Source organism: Tenrec ecaudatus, chromosome 6 (assembly GCF_050624435.1).
Source record: "Tenrec ecaudatus isolate mTenEca1 chromosome 6, mTenEca1.hap1, whole genome shotgun sequence".
NCBI lineage: Eukaryota > Metazoa > Chordata > Mammalia > Afrosoricida > Tenrecidae > Tenrec > Tenrec ecaudatus.
The window spans coordinates 110,231,905-110,255,241 of NC_134535.1; the positions used below are offsets into that span (position 1 = coordinate 110,231,905).

Genomic DNA, 23,337 nt, shown 5'->3' on the forward strand with positions numbered 1-23,337 from the left:
TTTTAAACAAAAGTGGTAAATAAAGGGACAAACTATGGGTACAGACGTGTATATTGCCACATTCAGAGCATACTAGACTTAAGAAATGAAATTTTTTCTCTGAATAGAAATATATTTAAAAAGGACAAACAACAGCTACTGATGGGGAAAGAAATTATAGCAAACATTTTTTTAATCTAGATGACAAGAAACTACTTATTAGATTCTGACTTGGCACCGTTTGGCACTGTGTCTTAGCATTTGTCATCCCAGGAAGAGGTGTTTAAGAGGACGAACCAGTTCTCGGGCAAGGCCTCTGGATCCTAAATGTCGTGCTAGCAGAGGGCACTACATTTTAACTTTGCAGCTGCAGAACTTATTTGAGTTTATTGCACTAAATTGGCAAAGCGCTGATATATAAATCAGAGTCCTACTCTCTGAATGAATAATTGGGGAGATCTGTTTAGGACTTTCTTATCTCTAATTTTTAGAATTTGGCTCAACCAGATAAGTGTGAATAACAGTTGGCTGTCATGTCAAGCACACATTGTGGTAACCGTCATAACTATGTCTGGCAGGCAATCCATGATCCCTTATACATACCATAGGCCTTCTGACAAGTAGGCTTCTATTTCGCCCCATCATTGTAAATCCCATAGTGCCCAGCAGTGATTGACCCTTGGTCTAGTGAACTTGGGGAGCCTGTCCTGATACAGGACACAGTAGCTTGTGATGAGTGTCGAGTGTGACTCACTATGACGACTACCCTTTAACTGGTTTAACCCCCGGGACAGCCTCTCCTGCCCCCATTTCTCAATTGTATTTGCCTTACCATGCCTCTTTCATTATAGCATTTGAAAAAAAGGATGTAACTGAGCACTGCAGAGATCTAATCAAGATCCTGAAACAGGCAGAGGGCATGAATGAAAAGTTAACTCCACTGAAGCTGCTGGATTCTTGGATGGGAAAGGGAGCAGCCAAGCTGAGAGTAGCAGGCGTTGTTGCTCCTGTGCTTCCCCGAGAAGACCTGGAGAAGATCATTGCGCACTTCCTTCTACAGCAGTATCTTAAGTATACACCCACCCATTCCAGGCCCTTCCTCTTGTCTTTCAGTATAGGTTCCTCTGTTTGTTTGTTTTTTAATGTGGGCTTTCAGTAGCTTCATGTGAAGTTTTAAATTCTACAGAAAATTTATGTACTAAGCAAACTGAAGCTGTAATTGATCGTGTACAAGCCATACAAATACAAAATGAAAACACTTTCTATAAGGATTTATTCGTACAGTTTGTATTTCATCAGTATTGTTTAAATTATTGTAGTCATTTTTGATGCTTAATGACCTGTAACTCCCTCCCCACCTTTGTGATTGTTCCCTTTTATCTTCTGCAGAGAGGACTACAGCTTTACAGCATATGCGACCATTTCATATCTGAAAATAGGACCTAAAGCCAATCTCCTGAACAGTGAGGCACATACTGTCACCATGCAAGTAAAGAAGCCTACCCAAAACTGTTCCAGAGTAAGTGACAAAGGACATGAACACCTCCAGGTTTCCTTTAACTCGAGAGAGAGAAGGCAGTTCTCCTCTTAGATTTGGGTTTGCAGGAAACAATAGCCTTTGTTTGCTGTAGCTATTAAGTATAAGAATTTTAGACTTTTTAAGACAGACTCAGGGTTTCCAGACTTCCAATGTGAGGACTGCATTGTATTGTCTAATCTTGTGTTGCACCCTGCCCTCATGCTACTGGTTCTATCAGTATGGGTTGAGAAGTCATGCCCATTGTAAACCACGTCCTATCAAGCCTGAGAATTCATGCCACTTATCAGTGTGCCTACTGATATGACAAGTACTCTGTGTATGCGTGTGACAGCACATCCCTGTATTCAAGAGGTGGTGAGGTTTGTGTTTTAGTAGAAATTTGAATATAAAGACATAAATCATGAAAGAGCTCATTTTAAAATTTGACATCAATGTTAAGGAAATCGAATAGCTGCATTTTTACCAGGGTCCTTGGTTCATTATTATTTTGTAGGTTCCGTCCTGTGAAACTTATAATTCTGAACAAGCTGATAAAAAGAAGCAAGAAAAAAAACCAGGTAACTTCCAGAGGAAGTCTGCAAACATGCTTCAGCAATCTGATTTTAAGAATACAGGAGCTAAGAAAAGAAAAATTGAAGATGTGTGAGACAATGTCTGAAACTTTACTTTTCAAGTAAAGTTTATGCATGTATTATTTTTGTAGTTAACCAAAGTTTAAGTTTTAGAACAGTTTCATAAATATTTTATCCAGATGTAGGCCTGTATTTTCAGGGTTTACCTCAAAAGTATTGGACAATTAAAAATTGGAGATTATGAGTTGTCTGTGATTTTTTTAGTATGTAAAAAGGGAGAAAATAATTTTTTGTAAAATCATTTAGCTGTAAAATGCAAAAGAGAATAAAGTCACATAACTATCTTATTTTCTTTATGCCTTATTGTAACTTTTGATACAGTGATCTTTTGATAACATTATTCTGTAAATTTTATGTTTTATCATTACAATTGACTTTTTTAAATGAATAATGTGGATAGCTTCAGGTTTTGAAAGCAGCTGTAGGATCCATACGACAAAGGAATAAGTTATCAACATAATAATAGCAGTAAGCTATTGCTATAATTTCTATTTGAGTAGAATAAAACTATAAATAAAACCTAATTTTGACATTACAAAATCTTCATCAGAGAATGGCTCTAGTTTTCTAGAATATATTTTGGTTAACTAGATAAGCACCTAGCTAAATTTGCACCAAGTCTCAATCACAAATGAACATGTTGTTTAAAACCTAGAAGTAAGTAATCCAGGATCTGTTAAACAATAAGTAGTCAATTTTATGTTAGAAAAATATACATAGAAATATTTGCACTGATTTTGTCCTTAGAACTTCATATTTTCCATATTGGTCCACTAAAGTCATCTCTTCTGAATGCTTAACTTCCACGTGTTCATCACTAAGTCAGTGCTGTCATTCCATTTATTTTCTTTGGATTTCTCTGCCATATATGGAACTTGGTGTGGTTTTTGAGTTGTATTTTAATCAAAATAATCTTCTATATCAACATTTGGATCTAGCAGATCTTCTCCATATGATGAAAGGTCCATTTGATTTAGAATTAGGTTTTCAAATGTTTCCTCTAAATCAGTTTCACCAATCAAGACAGCCCCCATCATTCGCCCATTCTGCATGACAACTTTGACGTATTCTTGTCCTTTGGTACATCTCAGCATTAATTCATGATCCGAACCTAAGTCTTGTGCATTGTATTTTCCCAGTAATACAACCTATAGATAAGAAAATAGGATTTTACCACAAAGGAAATGTACTATGTAGATCTTTTGTGTTATACTATAATAGCCAGGAGAAAAATCTGTTTTTAAAATTGTATAGCTAAAAACGTCACTGTGAGGGATAAGACACTCCTATGCCATCTAGAGCAGTGGTTCTCAACCTTCCAAATGCCGCGACCCTTTCATATGGGGACCCCCCAACCACAAAATTATTTTCATTGTTACTTCATAACTGTAATTTTATGAATCAGGTGACCCCTGTGAAAGGGTCGTTCAACCCCCCAAAGGGGTCGTGACCCACAGGTTGAGAACCAATAATCTATAAAGACATCTCTAATGAACATAATCTTCAGATGATACCATCTCAACCTATGTTAAAATTAAAAAATGGTGCTGTGCTGATAGACTTAAATGGTGTGGGGTTGCAACAAACTTTCAATTTGTTAAAATAAAAAACCAAAATGCTGTATCTGCAGTGTATTAAAACAAACCACAATGAAACAAGGCATGCCTGTGCATAATTAAGCTGGAGTCATAGTTTTAAGATTTTAATAAGGAACAGAGTTAGAGCTTTTCTGGGCAAATTACTTGATTTTACTCAGCCTCTGTGTGTATGTTTATATATGTATTTTCCTTATCTCTAAATTACAAGAAAAACTTGCCTAAGAATAATAAATATAAAGAGAACTAAGTAGACCCCCAACTATCATGATCCCAATTCTACCTTGCAAACTTGGTCAGACCAGAGGATGCACAGTGGTACAGATGGGATCTGGAAACACAGAGAATCTAGGACAGATGAAGCCCTCAGGACCAACAGTGAGAGTGGCGACACCGGGAGAGAATGGGGGGTAGAAAGGGGGAACTGATCTTGGGGATCTACATATAACCTCCTCTCTGGGGGATGGGCAACAGGAAAGTGGGTGAAGGGAGATGCCGGGCAGTGTAAGACAAGATAAAGTAATAATTTATAAACTATTAAGGGTTCATGAGGGAAGAGTAAGGGGGGTGGGAGGGGGAGGGAAAAAATGAAAATGAGCTGATTCCAGGAACCCAAGCAGAATGCATAATTGATGTGTGTATGGATTGTGATAAGAGTTGTATGAGCCCCAATAAAATGATTTTAAAAAGAGAACTAAGTAGGATAATAATGATGAAATTAAAATAAAGAAGAAATGTACATAAGGTGAAAAAAACTTGGAGGTTTTTCCTCCTTAAACTGAAAAACAGAGTAATGAAATGATGGGTACTGATTATCACATGATTAGTAATTAAGAGTAGCAATAAAACCAGTTAAGGAATTAGAGAAACGATAAAAAGAATTTACTTTTTAATTAAACAATTAAAACTACATAGCTTTACTGTAGTGAGGAACGTTAGATGATCATATTTGATTATAAGGCTAGCAAGCACAAAAAAGGCACTGATTTGCTTACCTTATAGTTAAAAAATTTTGTTACATGAGCAAAGAGTTCAAAGCTGAAATCCATGTCAATGGACTCTCCCAGGTGATCTGCAGCCATGCACTTTGCTGCATACCACCCCATCTGTCTGGCCTGCGTCCACAGTCTCATCTGAAAGAAGTGCAACATGTTATGCACTACCGTGCTTCATTATCATAGTTTGTGAACTGTCATCACCTTGATCTTGCAAGTTCCTTTAAAGGGGTCAATATTTACTGCAGAGCAATTGGATCTAGGCATTGTCTCTGCCACAGAATCACTCACTAATCCAAACCAACTAAACTGACTTTGGCATTTGCTAATTCTATCAAAATCCTTGCCTATAAAGTTAAAGGATGGCACTAGTCAATTATCTAATTAGGTACAATTTTTATTTCACTATTGCTGGAGTGTTTTAGGCTATAGTAGTAGATAAGAATAACATTTTATTTCGTCAGTCCCCTGGAAATTTATTATTAGGATTAATAAAGATGCCAAACCTAATCACTGAATAATTGATTCTATTTCCAACGACACACTTAGAAACTAGAAAGTTGGTGTCCAGTCCAAGACAGCCATGGATTTGGGAAGTCATGTAAGTGTTTCTCTACAGCAGTATTACAGTATTGATTTCCCTTTTGTTGTATTTTTACAGGGTTTGATGATTCTCTGGTGTTGTAGAAAGAATATCTTTAGTCACACTAAATTTGATAATTATTTTAATAATTGATGGAAGCATTTAGATAAGTTATTTAAATTTCCTGAGCCCTAGTTTTCTTACCTGAAGATAAACAGCTCTTACTTTTTGCCTATTGGAAGCATTAAATAGGTTAAAAAACTACTATTTTTCCTTTTACCCAGTATGTGTGCATGTCTACAAAAGCTGTCACATCTTGGAGATGAGTGTAGAGCATTTCTATGAGTGACTCGGGGCCCTAGTGACTCGGGGCCCTGCTTACATATTGGCACCACAAGGGGGTGCAGTTGGAAACCACAGGCCATTCCCAGGGAGAAAAATGAGACTTTCCTCTGCCATGAAGAATTACAAACTCAGAAACCCTCAGCCACAGTTCTGACCTGTCCTATAGGGTCCCTATGAGTCAGAATCAACTCGATAGTAGTAGGATGGCTTTGGTTTGGATCAGGAGTAGTACATATTCTTCATTGTTTTCCCTTTTTATAAATCCAGTTAGCTTGATGGCAGTGACAAGCAGTCTGTGACAAGGGGGCAGAGTCAACAGAGTAAGGGACCAGGTACAGAATGGCTAATTGAAATGGCTCCTGACAGCACACTGCTAGACCATTACCTAATGCAGTGGTTCTCAACCTGTGGGTTGCAACCCCTTTGGGGGTTGAATGACCCTTTCACAGGGAACAGTAGCAAAATTACAGTTATGAAGTAGCAACAAAAATAATTTTATGGTTAGGGGTCCCCACACATGAGGAACTGTACTAAAGGGTCGCAGCATTAGGAAGGTTGAGAACCACTAACCTAGTGTGTCCTAATTGCAAAATCCTTTGAGTTTGCATCTTGAACTATGTGAAACATTAATTAGTGCCCTTATTGGTTCTCTGAGTTAAGAAATGAGGTCTATGTGATAAGAGTTGTATGAGTCCCTAATAAAATGTAAAAAAAAAAAAAAAAGAAAGACATGAGGTCCAGTAGATTTATTCAAGACTCATTCAAAACAAAGGCCCCTTATATTTATTTAGGGGTAATTTCCCCCTAGATTAGATCATAACATACATGTAAAAAACTTACTGTGGTGGTAAGGAATTAAAATTTTAAAACACTCCATGAATACTAACCTATAGTTGATAATTTGTGGTTAAAACCACAGAAAGGACTTGTGGAAGATTATAGAAAAGATGAAAAAGTAATTATGAAGCATTAAAAAAATCCAAGCAGGCTGAAGGCACTGTTAGTGATACTGTCTCTGCTTTATGTAAAACCCATGTACATACATAAACACAACAGTACAGTGGCTGCTTTAAATACATTTAACTCTTCTACAACCTCATACTTAAATCATAGTAAATCTGAGAATCTGATCTTAGAGGTAAGTGTTGCCTGGTTCTTTGATCTGTAACTTCTACCCTCCTAAGTCAACCTCATCTATGGGTTATCATCTACACGGTTCATAGCCATGTTATATAGTCTGTCTTTTCTCTTTTTTTGGTCATCTACTAGTGTACAATCCAGTGTGGTAATCACTAGCAACATGTGGCTATTTAAATTAATTAAAAAGTAAGGAACATTTAAAATTCCTCACAGTAGCCGTATTTTAAGTACACCAAAGACCCATGTGGTAAGTGACTACCATACAGGACAAGACAGGATTCTAGACTATTTCCATCATCACAGAATGTTACACTGGGCAGTACTGATAAAGCACACAAGAAAGAAAAAGTACAAAACACAAAAACAGTCACTGCCATCAAATCCATTCCAACTCATAGCAACCATACAGTGCAGGGTGGGACTGCCTGTGGGTTTCCCAAGAGTATCACAGGAGTAGAAAGCCGCCTCTTCCTCCTGAGGACTAGCTGATGTTTGTAACTGCTGGTCCTGTGGTTAGTTGGCACCCAACGAATAACCACTAAGCCACCAGAGCGCTTTATGAAAAAATAACAGCCCATATTTATTTTCAAATAACATATCCAAGTTGGGCTGCTAAGTGCCAGATTAGCAGTTCAAAAACCACCAGCTGCTCTGTGGGAGAAATAGGAGATTTTCTACTCACAAGAAGTTACAGTCTCAGGCTCAGTAACTCACATGGGTAGTTCTACACCCTGTCATATAGGGTCAGCATTGACACTATGGCAGTGAGTCTGGATTTGGGGGTGGATAAAAAAATTAGCCAAGAGAGGAACTGCAAACCAGACACTATTGAATTTGCCGGTAGGACAGTTTCATTTGCAGACAGGTTCTCTCACTTTAAATGTGCAGGGCGGCTTACCTGCTGCCACACTGGGCTCGGCTGCCATGACGCAGTGCAGATGTCACCGGCAGCGTAGATGTCAGGAAGTGATGTGCGCATCTGACCATCCACTTTCAGGCCACCATCTTGTCCTAGATTAAACTGAACAATGTTCCTCATAAACACCAGTGTCAAGGAAAGTGCTACCGAACGTCTTCACTCTGACATAAAAACACATGTTTACACTTTGGGATACTGATGTTTAAGGAGAAGATAAAAAATGATGCAAAGTTTAGGCATCTAAGATGCATTCCTAGCAAGTCAAATTCCAAGGGAATTCTACTTACACACAGTTCTTCAAGTTCCAGTATCAAAAATAACCATTTGATTAGCTGTGATTTTAGTCCTGTAATGTAGATGGATGTATGTATATATGTGTATATATCTACATTACAAAACTATTCCTTTTAATGCACAAACACATGATTTGAATGCTAGGAAGCAAATCACACAGGAAAGTTTCTCTACAATCATTTTAAAGAATCTATAGGAGCCCTAGCAGCATAGTGGGTTAGTCATTGGGCTGCGAACTGCCAGGTCAGCTGATTAACTCTACCAGCACCTGCAGACGAACTGATGCTTCTGCTCCCATAAAGATTGATAGCCCCAGAAGCCAAAGCGGGCGCAGTTCTATTGTGTCCTGTAGGATCACTGTGAGTCAGAATTGTCTCAATGGCAGTGAGTATAGTGGCTAGTCTCTTAAGCAGCTCTTGTGGTGCTCTGAGTACAGCACTGGGCTACTCACTGCAAAGTCTGTGGTTCAAAACCACCTGCCACTACACTGGAGAAAGGGTGCCCGCTGCTCTCCTAAAGAGACCAAAACCCCTAGAAAACAGTACTCTGCCCTACATGGTGTGGCCGTGAGTCAGAATTGAACCGATGGGTGTAGGTTTGATCTCATTTGGAACAGCCTCTTATTAACCTTTAGAAAAGTGAATCATGTATCACGTCCTTTCGATGATGCTTATATTTACTGGCTAAGACTCTTCAGTAAAGGAAATTTTCAATCGAGAAATGAATATAACCTTATTTTAAGCCATCTTCAGTTACACTTTGGTGCTAAAGCAATTATTCGTTGATGGAGAATTAGAGACCTTCATAAAGAATTAAAACAATAATAATAGTTGAATAAACTGTTTTCCTTACATTGTTGCCAAGGACAAAAGGTTCTACATTTGGTGTGACTCCTGTAGCACTGACAATGAAATCACATCCGTAGATCTTTTCATTGGTTAATTCCACGTATACTGGCCACATCTCTGAAAAATTAAAATCTATTCTCAATGTAATCATCAAGTTGTAGGAACTCTAATGACAAACAAGGCAAATTAGATGACTTTAAAACAACTCTAATCATTTTAATAAAGGACATCTATTAAAACTCTAAACTCATTTATTCATCCTACTAATTGGGCTTTGGAAATTTTTTAGTCACACAAAATAATTTTTTAATACAAAAAACCATTTTTGGTCTAATTATAAAATGATGCGATTCTAAATGTTATTCCTTCAAATTTAAACATAATGCTAACAAAGTCAATTAAAAATATAATGAGTTTCTAAACTCTTTGTTCTAAATTATTTCTTTAAAAACCATTATTTATGGCTATACTGTACTAAGGGTTTAGTCCAACTAGATAATTAATATTCCAGTATGTTTTTCCTCACTCTTCATAATCAAATTCTAACAATCTTTCCTTTAAAAAAAAAAGTCAAGAAATTTCCCCACACTAGTTTAGATGAGTATTTCTCCAAATGATAGTTCTCTCACAAGATATAAAATGGGAATTAGGAAACCTGTTTAAAGCTTAAAACTAGATACTTTTTAATCTTGTTTTATTTTTTTGGAAGTAATTTCCCATCTAACTGCATTAGGCATGTGTTGTTTTAAACTTTAAGATCTGTTTGACTCTGCTATGTTGGTCAAATCACCCCGAGCAAGCAAAGGCCTTTGCAAAAAAGGATGATTAAACTACGGCTTAATATTTTGTACAAAGGACAAACTTGTGAATCTGTACAATTGACAAATTTAAATTTCATGTGAAAATTTGAAATTTTAAGCTATAATATAGTAAGATTATGCTATCTTCCTTTTAAATAAGTAGTTGTATATTTTTATTATTACTTACCTTTATCAATTGTTTTCACTGACTTATTGTCACTTGGAAGAATCAAGGATTCTTTTTTCAAATTTATAAATTCATCCTGAAGGTAGATTTTCTTTATTTCACACATGTTCTCAATGTGAATCTTACGAGAAAACTAAATTAAAGAAACACTGGTCACCAACACATTTCCCAAGAGAATGACTTGAATTGTAAACAGTGAATAAGAAATTGTACACAAGGAATAAGTAATTCTTATGCTAAGCCTGTGACAGCTGGGGCTTGTATAGGCAGAAACCTGACAGAGCAGGAAAATTCAAATAGTTTCCACTAGATGGGAACAACAGAAATGTAGTAGGATCACAACCTGTCAAGTGGAAAACTTGTGAGACCTGGGCCGAAAACCAGGGTAGTCCTATTAAGTTCTAGATCTCAGAGGTGGTTCCATGGTTATGCACCCACTCCCCGCTTACTGGCTGTCTCAGTATCCAGCGGTTCACATTTATGACAACGATAGGAAATCAGCTATCTTACTGTGTTGCATATGAACACCGTATCTGGCAGTAACAAATGCCTCGGTGTGGCGCAAGAGTGAAACTTGCTGTGATGGTTAAGGCTATGTGTCAACCTGGCTGAGCCGTGATGATCAATGGCTGTTACATGATGATGCCACCTGGCAGTTACATAACGATGCAGTCACTTTCCATTTTGTGCTCTGATTTGATCATCCTCAACTCTCACATGATGCTGACTTCCATACAATGAGCTGCACTTTGGAAGCTAACCCGGTCAACAAGTGAGGTGTTGAGAATACAAATGACAATACATTGGTTGCCCCCAAATACAGGAGCTCACGTTCTATGCATCAGGTAGTAAACAGAATTCATCCATTATCGAAATGATTGGATACATTTATTGGTAGGTAGCACCAAGGCCTAGCTTTTATTCTAAGCCTCATTGATACTTCCGGGTATGTGTGTGTAATTAACACTGTTACATACTATGCAAACCTCTTCAGGGCAGAGTACTGTTAATTTATTGTCCTATTGCAGAACCTTAGTAAGGTACCAGTACACTTTAGTATTTTAGGTTAAAAATACTCTTAATTCTTAGGACCTAAAGAGTCAGAAAGAAATAATTATAATATTAATAATTAATAATTTAAATAATTATAGAATCATATTATATATAACATTATTCTATATATAATATATTATTTGTATAATTTATATAATAAAATAATTACATAATTATAATAAATAATTCTAATTATTAATATGCATGGCAAAAGTTAAATAAATGATAAAGCCAGCCCCCTCTCATCAATCTGAAACATTGAAAACCTCTGAGGACATCATACACAGAAATGAAGGACTGTACATATGCTCTCAGAATATGTGAACATCACAGCCTTTTAACAGCTATTAAAAATGAAAATATAGTAAGGTGAGTAAAAGTACGTTATCTGCTTATAGTCACTTAGGATATTAAGAACATCTGATTAGAATTCATTTTTTCAGTTAACCACTGAGTCCATCCCACTCATCACAACTCCAGGTAGGTCAGAGCAGAACTCCGCTCCGGAGTTTTCAAGAAGTAGATCATCAGACCCCTAAAAGGAGTTGCTGCGTGTGGAGTCAAAGCCAAGCGTGGCAGCTGAGTGTTAACACTGCCATCACCCAGAGGCTCCTAACTGCTAAAACCCTAGAAGTGCATCGAAGGTGTCTGAACTGACCTCTGCAACAGGTAAGTGTGCTCCATGTCCTTTGGGTAGGGAGGTCTCTCTACATGGAATGTTCAAAGAAGACTGAGAGCCAGCTGTAGATACATTTGATGTTCACCACTGTTGGGTAAGCATGTGGTTACGAACTGCAACCCCCCAGCTGCTGCATGAGAAGTATGCAGCGCAGAATCCTCCATAGGGCCACCGTGAGCCAGAATCGAGTGGATGGCAGTGAGTTTTTCTGTGGTTTTAGTGGGTAAGTGGGCCAAGTTAGATATTCTTTCCTCACAGAATAGATTTTAAATAGTTACCTAGCAAATTTGGACTACATTTCAAACCAGTCTTTTTAAATCATTTTATTGGGAGCTCATACAACTCTTTTCACAATCCCTACATACATTCATTGTGTCAAGCACATTTGTACATTTGTTGCCATCATCATTCTCAAAACCTTTGCTTTCTGTTTGAACCCTTAGTATCAGCTCATTTTTTCCCCTTCCTCCCCGCACTCCCCTCCCTCATGAACCCTGGATAATTTATAAATTACTATTTTGTCATATCTTACTGTCTGACGTTTCCCTTCACCCACTTTTGTTGCTGTCTGTCCCCCAGGGAGGGGGTTATAAGTAGATCCTTGTGATTGGTTCCCCCTTTCTACCCCACCCTCCCTCGACCCTCCCGGTATTGCCACGCTCAGCACTGGTCCTGAAGGGATCGTCCGCCCTGGATTCCCTGTGTTTCCAATTCCTATCTGTATTACAAAGTTCAAGAATTTAAGACTATTTCAACATATGAAAGCAGTATATGAACACACACCTCTTTTGTTCCTTTAAGATTTAAGCCTTCATGCCAATCAGGTCCTAAGGCACTGCCTACATTACTAGCTTTAGCTGTGGTTCTTGCCTCCTTTTTCCTTCCTGAGGAGACAAAATGAATTCAAAATTCAAATGATATAAAAGTTGCCAGGATGAGAAGGCATGCCTGTGTTCTGAAGCTTTTAGGTAATAATGTAATAATTCCCACATAGAATGATTAAATTATCTATATTTGTAATCATGGTTTTAATTTTTACGATGGAGAACTATAATTGAATGCTTAATTTATTAACTGGTGAACATTAAGGCAAAAAAACACATTTTCAAAATTTTGTCAATTTTTCGCACCTCCAGTTAAAATTGTTGAATTTTGTAGGCCAACATAAAAACTACTTAAAACTTTAGAAGTGTGAAATTGTCAGACCTGTGTTACTTATTAAATTCAATGCATATTTCATAAAATTACCGTTAAGTGCTGCCTAACTGTATAGCATCTACTTGAAAATGGGTATGAAATGGTTTGGTGATGAGTTGGTTTACTTTAAATCACATTACACTTCCAGTTTTACATATACATGTTTTTCATAAAATAAAAATGCTCTAGAATATCTGAAAAATTCATGGAAGGATATAGAAATAAATATGATCAGTATTTCTATCTCTTAAAAGAATATTTGGCTAAGTTTTCATGTCGTCCTTTTCTATAGCATTATAAAAGTTTCATCTGTGAAGTAGGAAGTTAGATGCTATCTTTACCTTCAGTTGTATATCTGGTTCTTTTATGTGCAACTTTTGCCTCTAGTTTCTCAACAATGAGCTTTGATGTCAAGAATTCGGCTGCTCCCGCATCAAAGAAAGTATTCCCAATGGCTTTGTCTTTAATAGCCCAAATCACTTCACATCCTTCAACTTCATACCTAAGTGGCAAAGGAAAGTTATGTACAGTAATGTTAACAGTCCAAATACAAATAATTGCATCTACAAATAAGTTATCTCCTGAGGCAAAAGAAAAAAATATTAAGGCAAATTGAGAAAGAATGATAAAAGCTAATAAAAAAAGACCAACAGAATAGCACAATAATTTTAACCAGTTTAGTCAAAGTGACATATATTGAATATCAGATAAAAATTCATCACAATGAATAGCATTTCAAAGTGTTCAATTTATACAACAAAGTTACACGTGTGTCTTCAAGGTTCCCAATAGTAATATTTTATCTGGTTATAATTAATCAATAATAGATGGATAAATTTATGTAACAATAATATTGAGAATAGTCGATTAATTTGGTAGCAAATGTTCTACATACTCAACTCATCACATTCTGGAAGAGGAATGGAAAGGGAGAGAATGACTATTATAAATGAAAATGGAACCATTACCCTGTGACTCCTTTCATCTCAAAAGTTCCAAACCAGATAGCTAAAGAAAATGTTAGTTCACAGAAAAATCAAGGGTCCCAGATGAAGCAAGCAACGGCCATGGGATATATGTCACCTCCCATTCTTGTTGATGAACTAGCCAGAACTTTTAGGCGCCTGCTGTTTTGTTTCTAGGTTTGAGTACTGAGAAGGTTCCCTGCTGGCAATCATTCTCTCACAAAACCTTCTGAAGCCCCCTGTAGTTAGTGCATCACATACTTTCCCATCCCGCCGGCACTGATACTCATTTTGATACAGACGGTATACAGTGGGACTATCCTGCATCAACACAGGACACTTGGTCATACTACCTATAACAAGCTTTTATTTGATCTTACAACAATGCATTGCTCTATTTCTAACTTTTATTTATGGTGTATAAAATTGCTATCTTCATTTCATAGACCAAAATAATATAACAAGTTCATCAATAAGCAGACAATAGAAAAAGAAATAGTGGATCACCTGATAGTGTTTTTCAGCAAATGGTAAAGAACCCCTTGCTTAATCTAGTAAGATTTGATTTTTTGCGGCTCTTTTATGCCATAACACATTATCTATAATCGATAGAGCTAAGATTAAAAAACTAGTAGATGTTCGCATGGTCAAGGATTGAAGGTGTTAAAGGAAGAAGTCCAAGTTGCACTGAAAGCATTAGCCAAAACAAGGGTCCAGGAATTGATGGAATTCCAAATAAAATGCTTCAAAAAGCTGATGAAGCACTGGAAGGAAGCACTGGTATTGATATTGTTCTGTAATTTGAGCATTCTGTTTGGCCACCTTTCTTTAGAATGGGTACAATATAATTCTTTTCTCTGGCTGTCACCCACTGGGAAAGGATCATACGTGTACCCTGGACTACTAAAAGGGCAGGCCTATGTGTCTCACAAGAAGTATGGCCAGAGTGCTTCTTAGGGGCAAAGAGGGGGAGACTTCTCTTACGTACTCCGGACATGCTGCCAGGTGAGACCAGTCCTTGAAGAAGGAGATCATGTTTAGCAAAGCAGAGGAACAGTGAAAGGAAGGAAAACTGTCAGGGAATGACGGGCACTCTGGCTACAACAACGAACTCGGGCACAAGAAGAGTTGTGAAGAAGACTCAGGAGCAGGCAGTGTTTCGTTCTGTTGTAAATAAGGTCCCTATAGGTCAGAACCGACTCAATGGCACCTAACAACAACATTGTTAACATCACATGCAAGTAAAATTTTGCAGAAGACCCATCCAAAAACAGTTGGAGCAGTACAATGTCAGCGAGTTGCCAAAGGTTCAGGTTAGATACAGAAGAGGGTGTGGCGCAGGGATTTCACTGATGGTGTCCAAAGGATCTTGCCTGAAAGCGAAGAATAGCAGAAAGAGGTTTACTTAGGTTTTATTCATTATGAGAAAACATTCAACTATGTGGGACATCACAAACTATGAGTAGCGTAGGGAGAATGAGAATTCCAGAAACGTTCATTGTGCTCATGCAGAGCCCACACAGCAATCAAGAGTCAGTCATGCATACGGAACAAGGTAAGACTGCATGGCTTAAAATGAGGAACGGTGGACATCAGGATTGTATCCTCACCTTACTTATTCAACCCTTATGCTGATCAAATCAGCAGAAAGTGGATTATATGAAGAAGAACTTGGCAGATGGATTAAAGGACAGCTTATTAACAATTTGAGATATGGAGATGTGACAACCTTACTTGCTGAAAGTTAAGGAGAACTTGAAATATTTGCTGATAAAGATCAAAGATTGCAGCCTGCAGTATGAATTACAACTCATTGTAAAGAAAAATCAAAATCCTCACAAGTGTTCCAATATGTAGTATCATGATAAATGGAGAAAGATTGAATTTGTCAAGGATTTATTTTATTTTGCTTGGTTGGATCCAGATTCAATGCTCATGAAAGCAGCAATCAAGAGAGTAAACGACGCACGTGCCCTGGGTAAATCTGATGCACTCTTAAGATCTCGTCAAAGTCGTGAAGAGCAAGGATGCCACTTTGGGGACTGAGGTGTATCTGACTCAAGCCATGGTGTTTTCCATCGCCTCATATGCTGGGAAAGTTGGACACTGAAATAATAAGGAAAACTGGAAGTTTGAAGAACAATCAATGCACTTGAATTATGGTACTGGTGAAAGAGATCGACAGTATCGTGGACTGCCAAAAGAACAAACAAATCTATCTTGGAAGAAGTACATTCAGAATGCTCTTTAGAGTAAGGATGACGAGACGTCATCTCATGCGCTTTGTACACGCTTTCAGGAGAGGCCAGCCCTGGGAGAATGACACCATGCTTGGTGAAGCAGAGGGGCAATGAAAAAGGAAGCCCAGGACAAGATAGACTGACACAGTGCCTGTAACGCTGGGGTCAAGCCTAACAGCAATTTAAAGACGGCACAGGACTGAGCTAGGTCTCATTCTGTAGTACACGGTGTTGCTATGAGTTAGAGCCAACTCATCTACCAACAGAGCTCAGATTACTTGGAGAACATTCTGTGTTATGGTGCTCAGATTAAATATCTTTGCCAATCAACGAGGAGTAAGACCCAGGGAATCTCCAATTTATAAAGTATTTCAGCCATGATGAACTAACTAGTTGTAACCATCTCTTTTGGTTTGTTTGTACATCTTTTTAACATGTACCACATACAATGGTGCAGCATGTTGATGGCATCAGTCTCAGATATTCCAAGATCTACTGATAAAGGTACAGATAATAAGAGCAATAATAATGGGAAGCTTAAAAATAATTAAGAGAGGTATTAGACTTACATGAGAACTTACAACAGAATCATTGGAACAGAACCCTGTCATAAGTCAAAGACATGTATTTGGGAATAACCTATGTATTTCAATATATATAGAATGACCATGACTTTCTTTCCTTAATTTTTATCAGCCAGGAACTGCTTTATACAACTCTTTTATCATTTAAAAGTAATAGTATTAAACGTATCAATATGTTAAACTGACAGGCCACAGTCCTGCATAACCACCACGTGTAACTCCCGTACTTGCCCTGCCTCACAGACACCCGCTAATCCTCTCCCCTTATTTATATTGTGCTCTCTGCAGTACTCACAGATACAGTGGCAGAGTACAGTTTGGTGAAATAATGGTGGAAAATTATGCTTTATAAAGGATTAACCTACACTTGGAAAGAAGAAGAGATAACAAATAAAGGATATTGAGAATTAGAAGCCTCAGTTGAACATGGAAGCTATATGTACAGAATTTGAATATGTCATTTTCTATAGTAAGAAAGCCAGACCTTTTCATTCTTCACACCTAAACTGAGAGAAAGTCACACCATGAAGCCTTTCCTAAACTTTTGAAGAAGTGATTATGGAACAGAAATATGGTTTTATCCAATTTTCTCCGAATGAAGAAAGTGAGAATTAAGATGAAATGAGTTTAAACACTACTGAACATAAGAAAGCACTTCTGTGTAAATAATAATGGGTTAAACATTTGGAGATTTCTTCAACTATAGATTACATGAATACTAAAAATAAATTAAGCTTTTCTCTTTACAACTAATGAAAATCAATATAGACTTTAATTTCAAATAACCAAAGTGTTTTCTAGTCTGGCAATAACCATATACACTATACAGTAATGTGTGGATATAATTTAAAAATAAGTACTTACACTAACTCAAGCGCAATACCACCATTCCCTATGATCATTATTCTTTTAGCTGTAGTGAGTTGTTTCTGAAATTCCTGTATTAGAAAGAAAACGATGAGACAGAATTTTGTACTAGTGGGCAATATCTGAAGCAAGAAGCATCACTGATAACATTGTATTTATTTTTTAAAGGGATAACAAAATAAATCTCACTTTACCACTTTCCCAATTAACAGTGTCCATGGTTCCCTTGGTGTTTCATTCCAATGTGCTTTCATTGCAAAGCTTCTGACTTCCTTGCTTTCTATAAAATTGTATGTGGTGAAACAAATGGTGAGCGTGGGTAAAGCAAGGCCATTCTTTGGCTCATTAGAGTGAATGATCGCAATGCTTTCAGAAGACATGCGAGTGGCTACATTCCTACGTTGTGCAGTTACCATTGCTACTACAGGGATCCCAAATCTTGTTGCAATATTCATTAAGTCGGCAATAACCACTAAAAATTACGATTACTTTTAAATTGCACAAGAAAACAAAGTGGATGCCTTCAATCCAGGCAGTGGACAATTTAAGGGAATGTGTAAAGAACACTGGACTTGGAGATCAACGACAGGAGTATACATTGCACTTTGGTAAACTTACTAGCTAATATCATAGAGGAAAATTACTTGATTTCTCAATCTGTCTACTACTATTGGTAACGTGGGATTGATAACTGTCACAGAGGATGACAGAGAGGAGTCAATGAGTTTGTGACTGTTGAGGGACTGGCTAGATCATAGTTACAAGCTCACAAGCTGGACCACAGTCACAAGCTCACAAGCTGGACCATAGTCACAAGATGGACCACAGTCACAAGCTCACAAGCTGGACCATAGTCACAAACTCACAAGCTGGACCATAGTCACAAACTCACAAGCTGGACCATAGTCACAAACTCACAAGCTGGACCATAGTCACAAACTCACAAGCTGGACCACAGTCACAAACTCACAAGCTGGACCACAGTCACAAACTCACAAGCTGGACCACAGTCACAAACTCACAAGCTGGACCACAGTCACAAACTCACAAGCTGGACCACAGTCACAAGCTCACAAGCTGGACCATAGTCACAAACTCACAAGCTGGACCACAGTCACAAACTCACAAGCTGGACCACAGTCACAAACTCACAAGCTGGACCACAGTCACAAACTCACAAGCTGGACCACAGTCACAAGCTCACAAGCTGGACCACAGTCACAAGCTCCTGGATGAACATTTTTGATTATAGGAATCTAAAATGTTACTAGACAACCAAGTACTTTCAGTTTTCCTCTGGACTCTTAGTTATTAAGAAATAAATAAACTGAAGAAAAACATTCTTGGTTTTCATTAACATAAAAGATTTTATAAATGTAATAAAACTGTCACCTCATGTGACCAAGCAAAAACAGCAATATGCTTGAGATAAGACCAGGTACTGTGACCAGGAATGAGGCAGAGCATCTAGACTCTCAGCTAATAGATCCTGAAGTCATTTACCACAGGAAGTGGTACAAGGCTTCTTCTGCAGAAGTCCCACCTGTCCAGGTGACTTTTTCCGTTCTATGATTGCTATCTTCCGTTCTTTGCTAGGGAATCAGTAAGTTTTGCAAATGCTATGCTTTGCTCTTGCTGGAGAAAGTCACTACGTTATGTGTGTTGCAGATCACATCCGCCCCCATCAAACAGTAATCAGTGTATATGTGAGGTGGGAAACCTGCTCATCAAAAGAACATAGAGCACAAGTATGCATAAATTATCAACTAAAAAGAAACGGAAATGGACAGTAACAGAACACTGTAAATACTTGAGGACAGTTTCCAGTTTATGGGCCGTTTTCGTCTACAGCGAAAGCATTGACATTGTTAGTAGAGCCTGGAATTCGCCGTAGAGCAGGGTGTGCCCGCTTGTTACCTGAGCACTGTCTGTGTCACGGATCCCCACTACATACGGATTTCCTTCACACACCAGCTTTGGTTTCGCTCCAGCACACAGGCAGAGCTGCTTATATATATACCGGCCGCCATCTTCTGTTAACACGCACTGTGAAAACAGAGCAGTGAAGGGGGAAAGACACAGTTACTATTTCACTTGAAATAAAGATTCTAAAAGACAAACAATGTACTACAGCTGCCTCTTGGTGGCACTCAATATTTGCTGCAGTGCTTACAAAAGCCAACCAGCGGGAGCATGCATTCCAGAATCTCGTGATCCTAACCGTGCTAGGGCCTGCATTCCTCTGAGAATGTGATGCAAACTAGGCCTCTCCTTGGAGAACATTTAGTACAAAACTTCAGGGGATATCTTATGGTGTTTGGAGCAGTATAGTTTAGAAAGTAAAGCATAGTGATTAAAATTATGCATTCTGATCATACCGGATCCCTGGAGCAGGCTTTGATACACTGCTTTCAACAGAAGCAGTTTACGAAGTGACTGGAGGAGCCACTCGGGCTCCTTACCCTGAATCATTAAATCGGAAAACGCTACTCCTCTCTCAGTCCCATCTCCCCCGGCTATCCCCCAGCACAGAGCAGACCTGTACAACAGGGCTGGTGAGGCTATGACCTTCACTAGAACAGAACGCCTCACCTTCTGTGGATTAGCCAGAGGGTTTGTTAGCTACTGTGAAATTCTTGGAACCAGACGTGAAAGTAAAGCTACTTCTAATTCACTAAAAATGTAAAGCAAGGACGAGACCGCAGACGTGCACTTCATGTGGGATAATTTTCAAATGGCAATGAGCACTAATCCAAGCGATCCAACATACAAAATTCCATCACAATTAATTTGCAAAATTAATTGATATAGATAATACATGGATTAATGTGTTAACATTATTAAGACTATTAACCGACCTGAATTCAAAATTATGAGAGGATACACCCCCCAAAAAAACCCAGAATTGGGCTGGGCTGAGTGGAGCTTTCGTCGTATGCATTTGTATGCATTTCCCCCCAGGCGAGCGTCAAGCAACTCACCCTCAGTGCACCCAGTAGCACTGCCTAGAAAGGATCTCTCTGGTCATAGTGAATTTTTTCATAAAAGCAGTTTTGTTCAAACGTTTTTTTGTGATTGCAAATGTAAGAGAACAGTGTGTGGCTATGAAATGTTGTTTCCTACTCTGGAAAAATGCCACAGAAACTGTTGTGATGGTGAATACAGCTTACTTGGACGGCACTATGGGAAAAACTCAAGGGTACAAGTGGTTTCCTAGTTTCAAAAAAGGTGAAATGTCAATTGATGACAAACCTCATTCCTGGACGGCTGTCAACTTCCTGAAGGGACAAAAATGTCGACTGGTAGTGCATTTAGATTGCCTAAGTGTGTGTGACAAAAAAGGCCTGATTTGTGGCAGACAGGGGTCTGACTTTGCCACCACAGCGATGCATCCATTCATGTAGCCATCAGTGTGCCAATTGTTGGCAAAAAACAGCCTGGCTCTCTTGCCCGATGCACCTTACTCATCTGACCTTGTGCCACATGACTTCTTTGTGTTTCTGTGAATGAAAGGGGACATGAAAGGACAGTGATTTGATGATGTAGAAGAGTTGAAGAAACAAACGAGGGAGGTGCTGTCTGCCATCCAAAAAGATGAGTTTGAAAAATGTTTCCAAGAAATGGAATCGCAAAAAAAGAAAGCAAATGGAACCGCAGATTTGATGAATGTGTTAAGTGTAATGGAGAGTATTTTGAAGGCCATAAGGTTGCTTCGTAAAAAAAAAAAAATTCTGGGTTTTTTTTTTGGGGGGGAGGGTACCCCTGTGTATGTTTTTCCTTAAGCAAAACAAAAGCAAATGAAGAAAAGCCAATGCTTATCTCACCTTTTTCCCCCATTCATATTACTTGCTTCAAATGTGGCATATATGTGTTTTCTAAGGGAGAATTCATAAATCAAAATTGCCTGAGAAAAACATTCGTATCCTCATCCGAGGCTCTTGGACAGGTGACATCTGACAACATGAGTCCTTGTTCAGTCTGTCTTGGCTGGATGCTCTAGCACCTCTGGGCTTCCGCAACTCTCTTCTAATTTGGTGGTGGTTACTAGAGACTCCCTGCATCCCAGCTGATTCCCTACAGTCTGTAGGATATATTTTGCTAAAACAAAGCTATCACTCTTGCCTAACTTAAGTCTCTTAATGATTTCTCTATTGAATATAAATCCATCTCGTATCATGAGAGAAAAGGCTCTTCAGAATTTAAAAAATGTGTTTGCCCTTGTCAGTGTCCTTTACTTATCCACATCTCACCCCGTTTGACATCCTCACTTGTCCTCTGTCCTTTCTTCCAAAAGACTGGAATGTGCAGTCTTTTCTGTAATGTTCTCTTCCGCGCAGAGAACTCTAAATTCACCCATCTTTTGAAACCAAACTCAGATATTAATCCCTGGGTAAAGTCTTCCTAGATCCCTAAGATCAGAGCTCTGATCACATTTCAATGACTGAGTGCCACATGTCACTATAATTATGTTATGTGTACATGTCTACATATTCCCTATTCTAATTTGGTTCTAGAGAGGTCCCTGAAGCAGGCACTTTGTATTATTCTTATCTGATACCAGGATCTAACCCAAATGTCCATATACACTATAAATATAAATGCTAATTCAAACTTTGAAACCTAACATGCTGAACTAATTGTATGTAATGCTAACCAATTCAAAATAAAGTATAACTTTTCCCTAATAGTAATGAAAATCTGTTACTAAGCTTCACACGTTAGGGACTGAAATTGTGATGGTGGTGGTAGCGGTAACGGCAGAGCTAGAGGCAAAGGAAGGCAGGCAAAAGCTCACCACTAGTAAATAATCCTGTAAATAAAATAAATTAAAAAAAACTAGTTTCTTACATGCTCTTCACTCTTCAGCTGCTTCACGCCAGACTCTATAACCTTAATGTTGGGAAAGCGGGTTTCTAACAGGGTGCTAGGTTGTTCTTCCACATCAAATTCTTCTAATAGTTTAGAAACCTGTATTAAATCAGAGGTAAAGAGCATATTTTGAAACAGTATTCTTTCAAGAATCTTAATAAAAAGACTTGTTTGTTTGTATGCACTTCTAGTTCATGTACATACTGTAGAAAAGTTAGCTATAACATTCTATACAGGGAAAGAAGACTGGACTCCCTGTTAAACCTGAACTTCCATGGCTCCTGGGCAAGTCACTGAGCCTTAGTTTGCGGACTGATAGAGCGGAGGGCTGAGCTTCAGAATGCGGGCTAAAACTACTCTCTGTTCCCCATATTGGGAGGATTTAATCAAACAGCATATTATTCTCAGCTCTCTATTTACCATAACAATTTATTGCGATCCAATCTTTGGATTCCTATTCCCCGTTTTCTAAAACCATAAACATCATCTTGGACTCATTTTTTTCTATGCAGCTACAATTCCACTGTCAATTCCTTATTCACGCAAACCCTTCACTACTTCCTTGCTCTCTTGTCCCTTAACAATTAACTTAGCAACTCGAAGCACCGACTAAACCACTTATGTTCCCTGATCTTCTGCCCAGGCTGCTCCTTGACCACCGCGTGGAAACCCTACTGAGTTGAAGGTCATATGAGGCCGATGGTCTCCACAGCCATGGGTTTGGTGTAGGTTTTCTTTTTGTTCTGTTTGGCCCTAGCATTTCTCAAGAGTAAAAAAAAACTCTTGCAATTACTGAGGGCCCCAAAGAGCTTTTGTTTGTACAAGTGCTAACTATTAATATCTACTACACCAGTCATTAAAACTGAGAAATAAATTTAAGGAATTTTAAATGATAAAAATCATACATTAAACACATATACAATTATATTTTCTACAACAAAAATTTCCATGAGAAGTTTTTCACTTGTTGTCCACCTCCACTTTAGTGTCTGACTGAGCAGAAGGAAGCTATGCGTCTCGTTTGGC

At 38.2% G+C, this 23,337-nt stretch overlaps 2 protein-coding genes across 3 annotated transcripts in view; one reads left to right on the plus strand and one right to left on the minus strand.

Moving 5' to 3' along the window:
• Positions 1–2,332, plus strand: part of RECQL (RecQ like helicase) — a 29,427-nt gene extending 27,095 nt beyond the window's left edge. The window contains exons 13-15 of the mRNA XM_075552012.1: positions 831–1,050; positions 1,369–1,498; positions 2,013–2,332. Of these exons, the coding sequence (XP_075408127.1) occupies positions 831–1,050; positions 1,369–1,498; positions 2,013–2,165 (503 nt within the window). The 3' untranslated portion in view covers positions 2,166–2,332. The remainder of the gene's footprint in view (positions 1–830; positions 1,051–1,368; positions 1,499–2,012) is intronic.
• Positions 27–23,337, minus strand: part of PYROXD1 (pyridine nucleotide-disulphide oxidoreductase domain 1) — a 31,973-nt gene continuing 8,662 nt past the window's right edge. Inside the window, exons 3-12 of one of the 2 annotated variants that reach the window (XM_075552013.1) lie at positions 22,291–22,410; positions 19,360–19,488; positions 17,440–17,513; positions 13,128–13,288; positions 12,373–12,473; positions 9,858–9,990; positions 8,875–9,002; positions 7,708–7,830; positions 4,742–4,879; positions 27–3,299 (exon numbers count right to left, since the gene is read on the minus strand). In XM_075552013.1, the coding sequence (XP_075408128.1) occupies positions 3,051–3,299; positions 4,742–4,879; positions 7,708–7,830; positions 8,875–9,002; positions 9,858–9,990; positions 12,373–12,473; positions 13,128–13,288; positions 17,440–17,513; positions 19,360–19,488; positions 22,291–22,410 (1,356 nt within the window). In that variant the 3' untranslated portion in view covers positions 27–3,050. The remainder of the gene's footprint in view (positions 3,300–4,741; positions 4,880–7,707; positions 7,831–8,874; positions 9,003–9,857; positions 9,991–12,372; positions 12,474–13,127; positions 13,289–17,439; positions 17,514–19,359; positions 19,489–22,290; positions 22,411–23,337) is intronic. The other variant, XM_075552014.1, reaches the window with a different exon arrangement.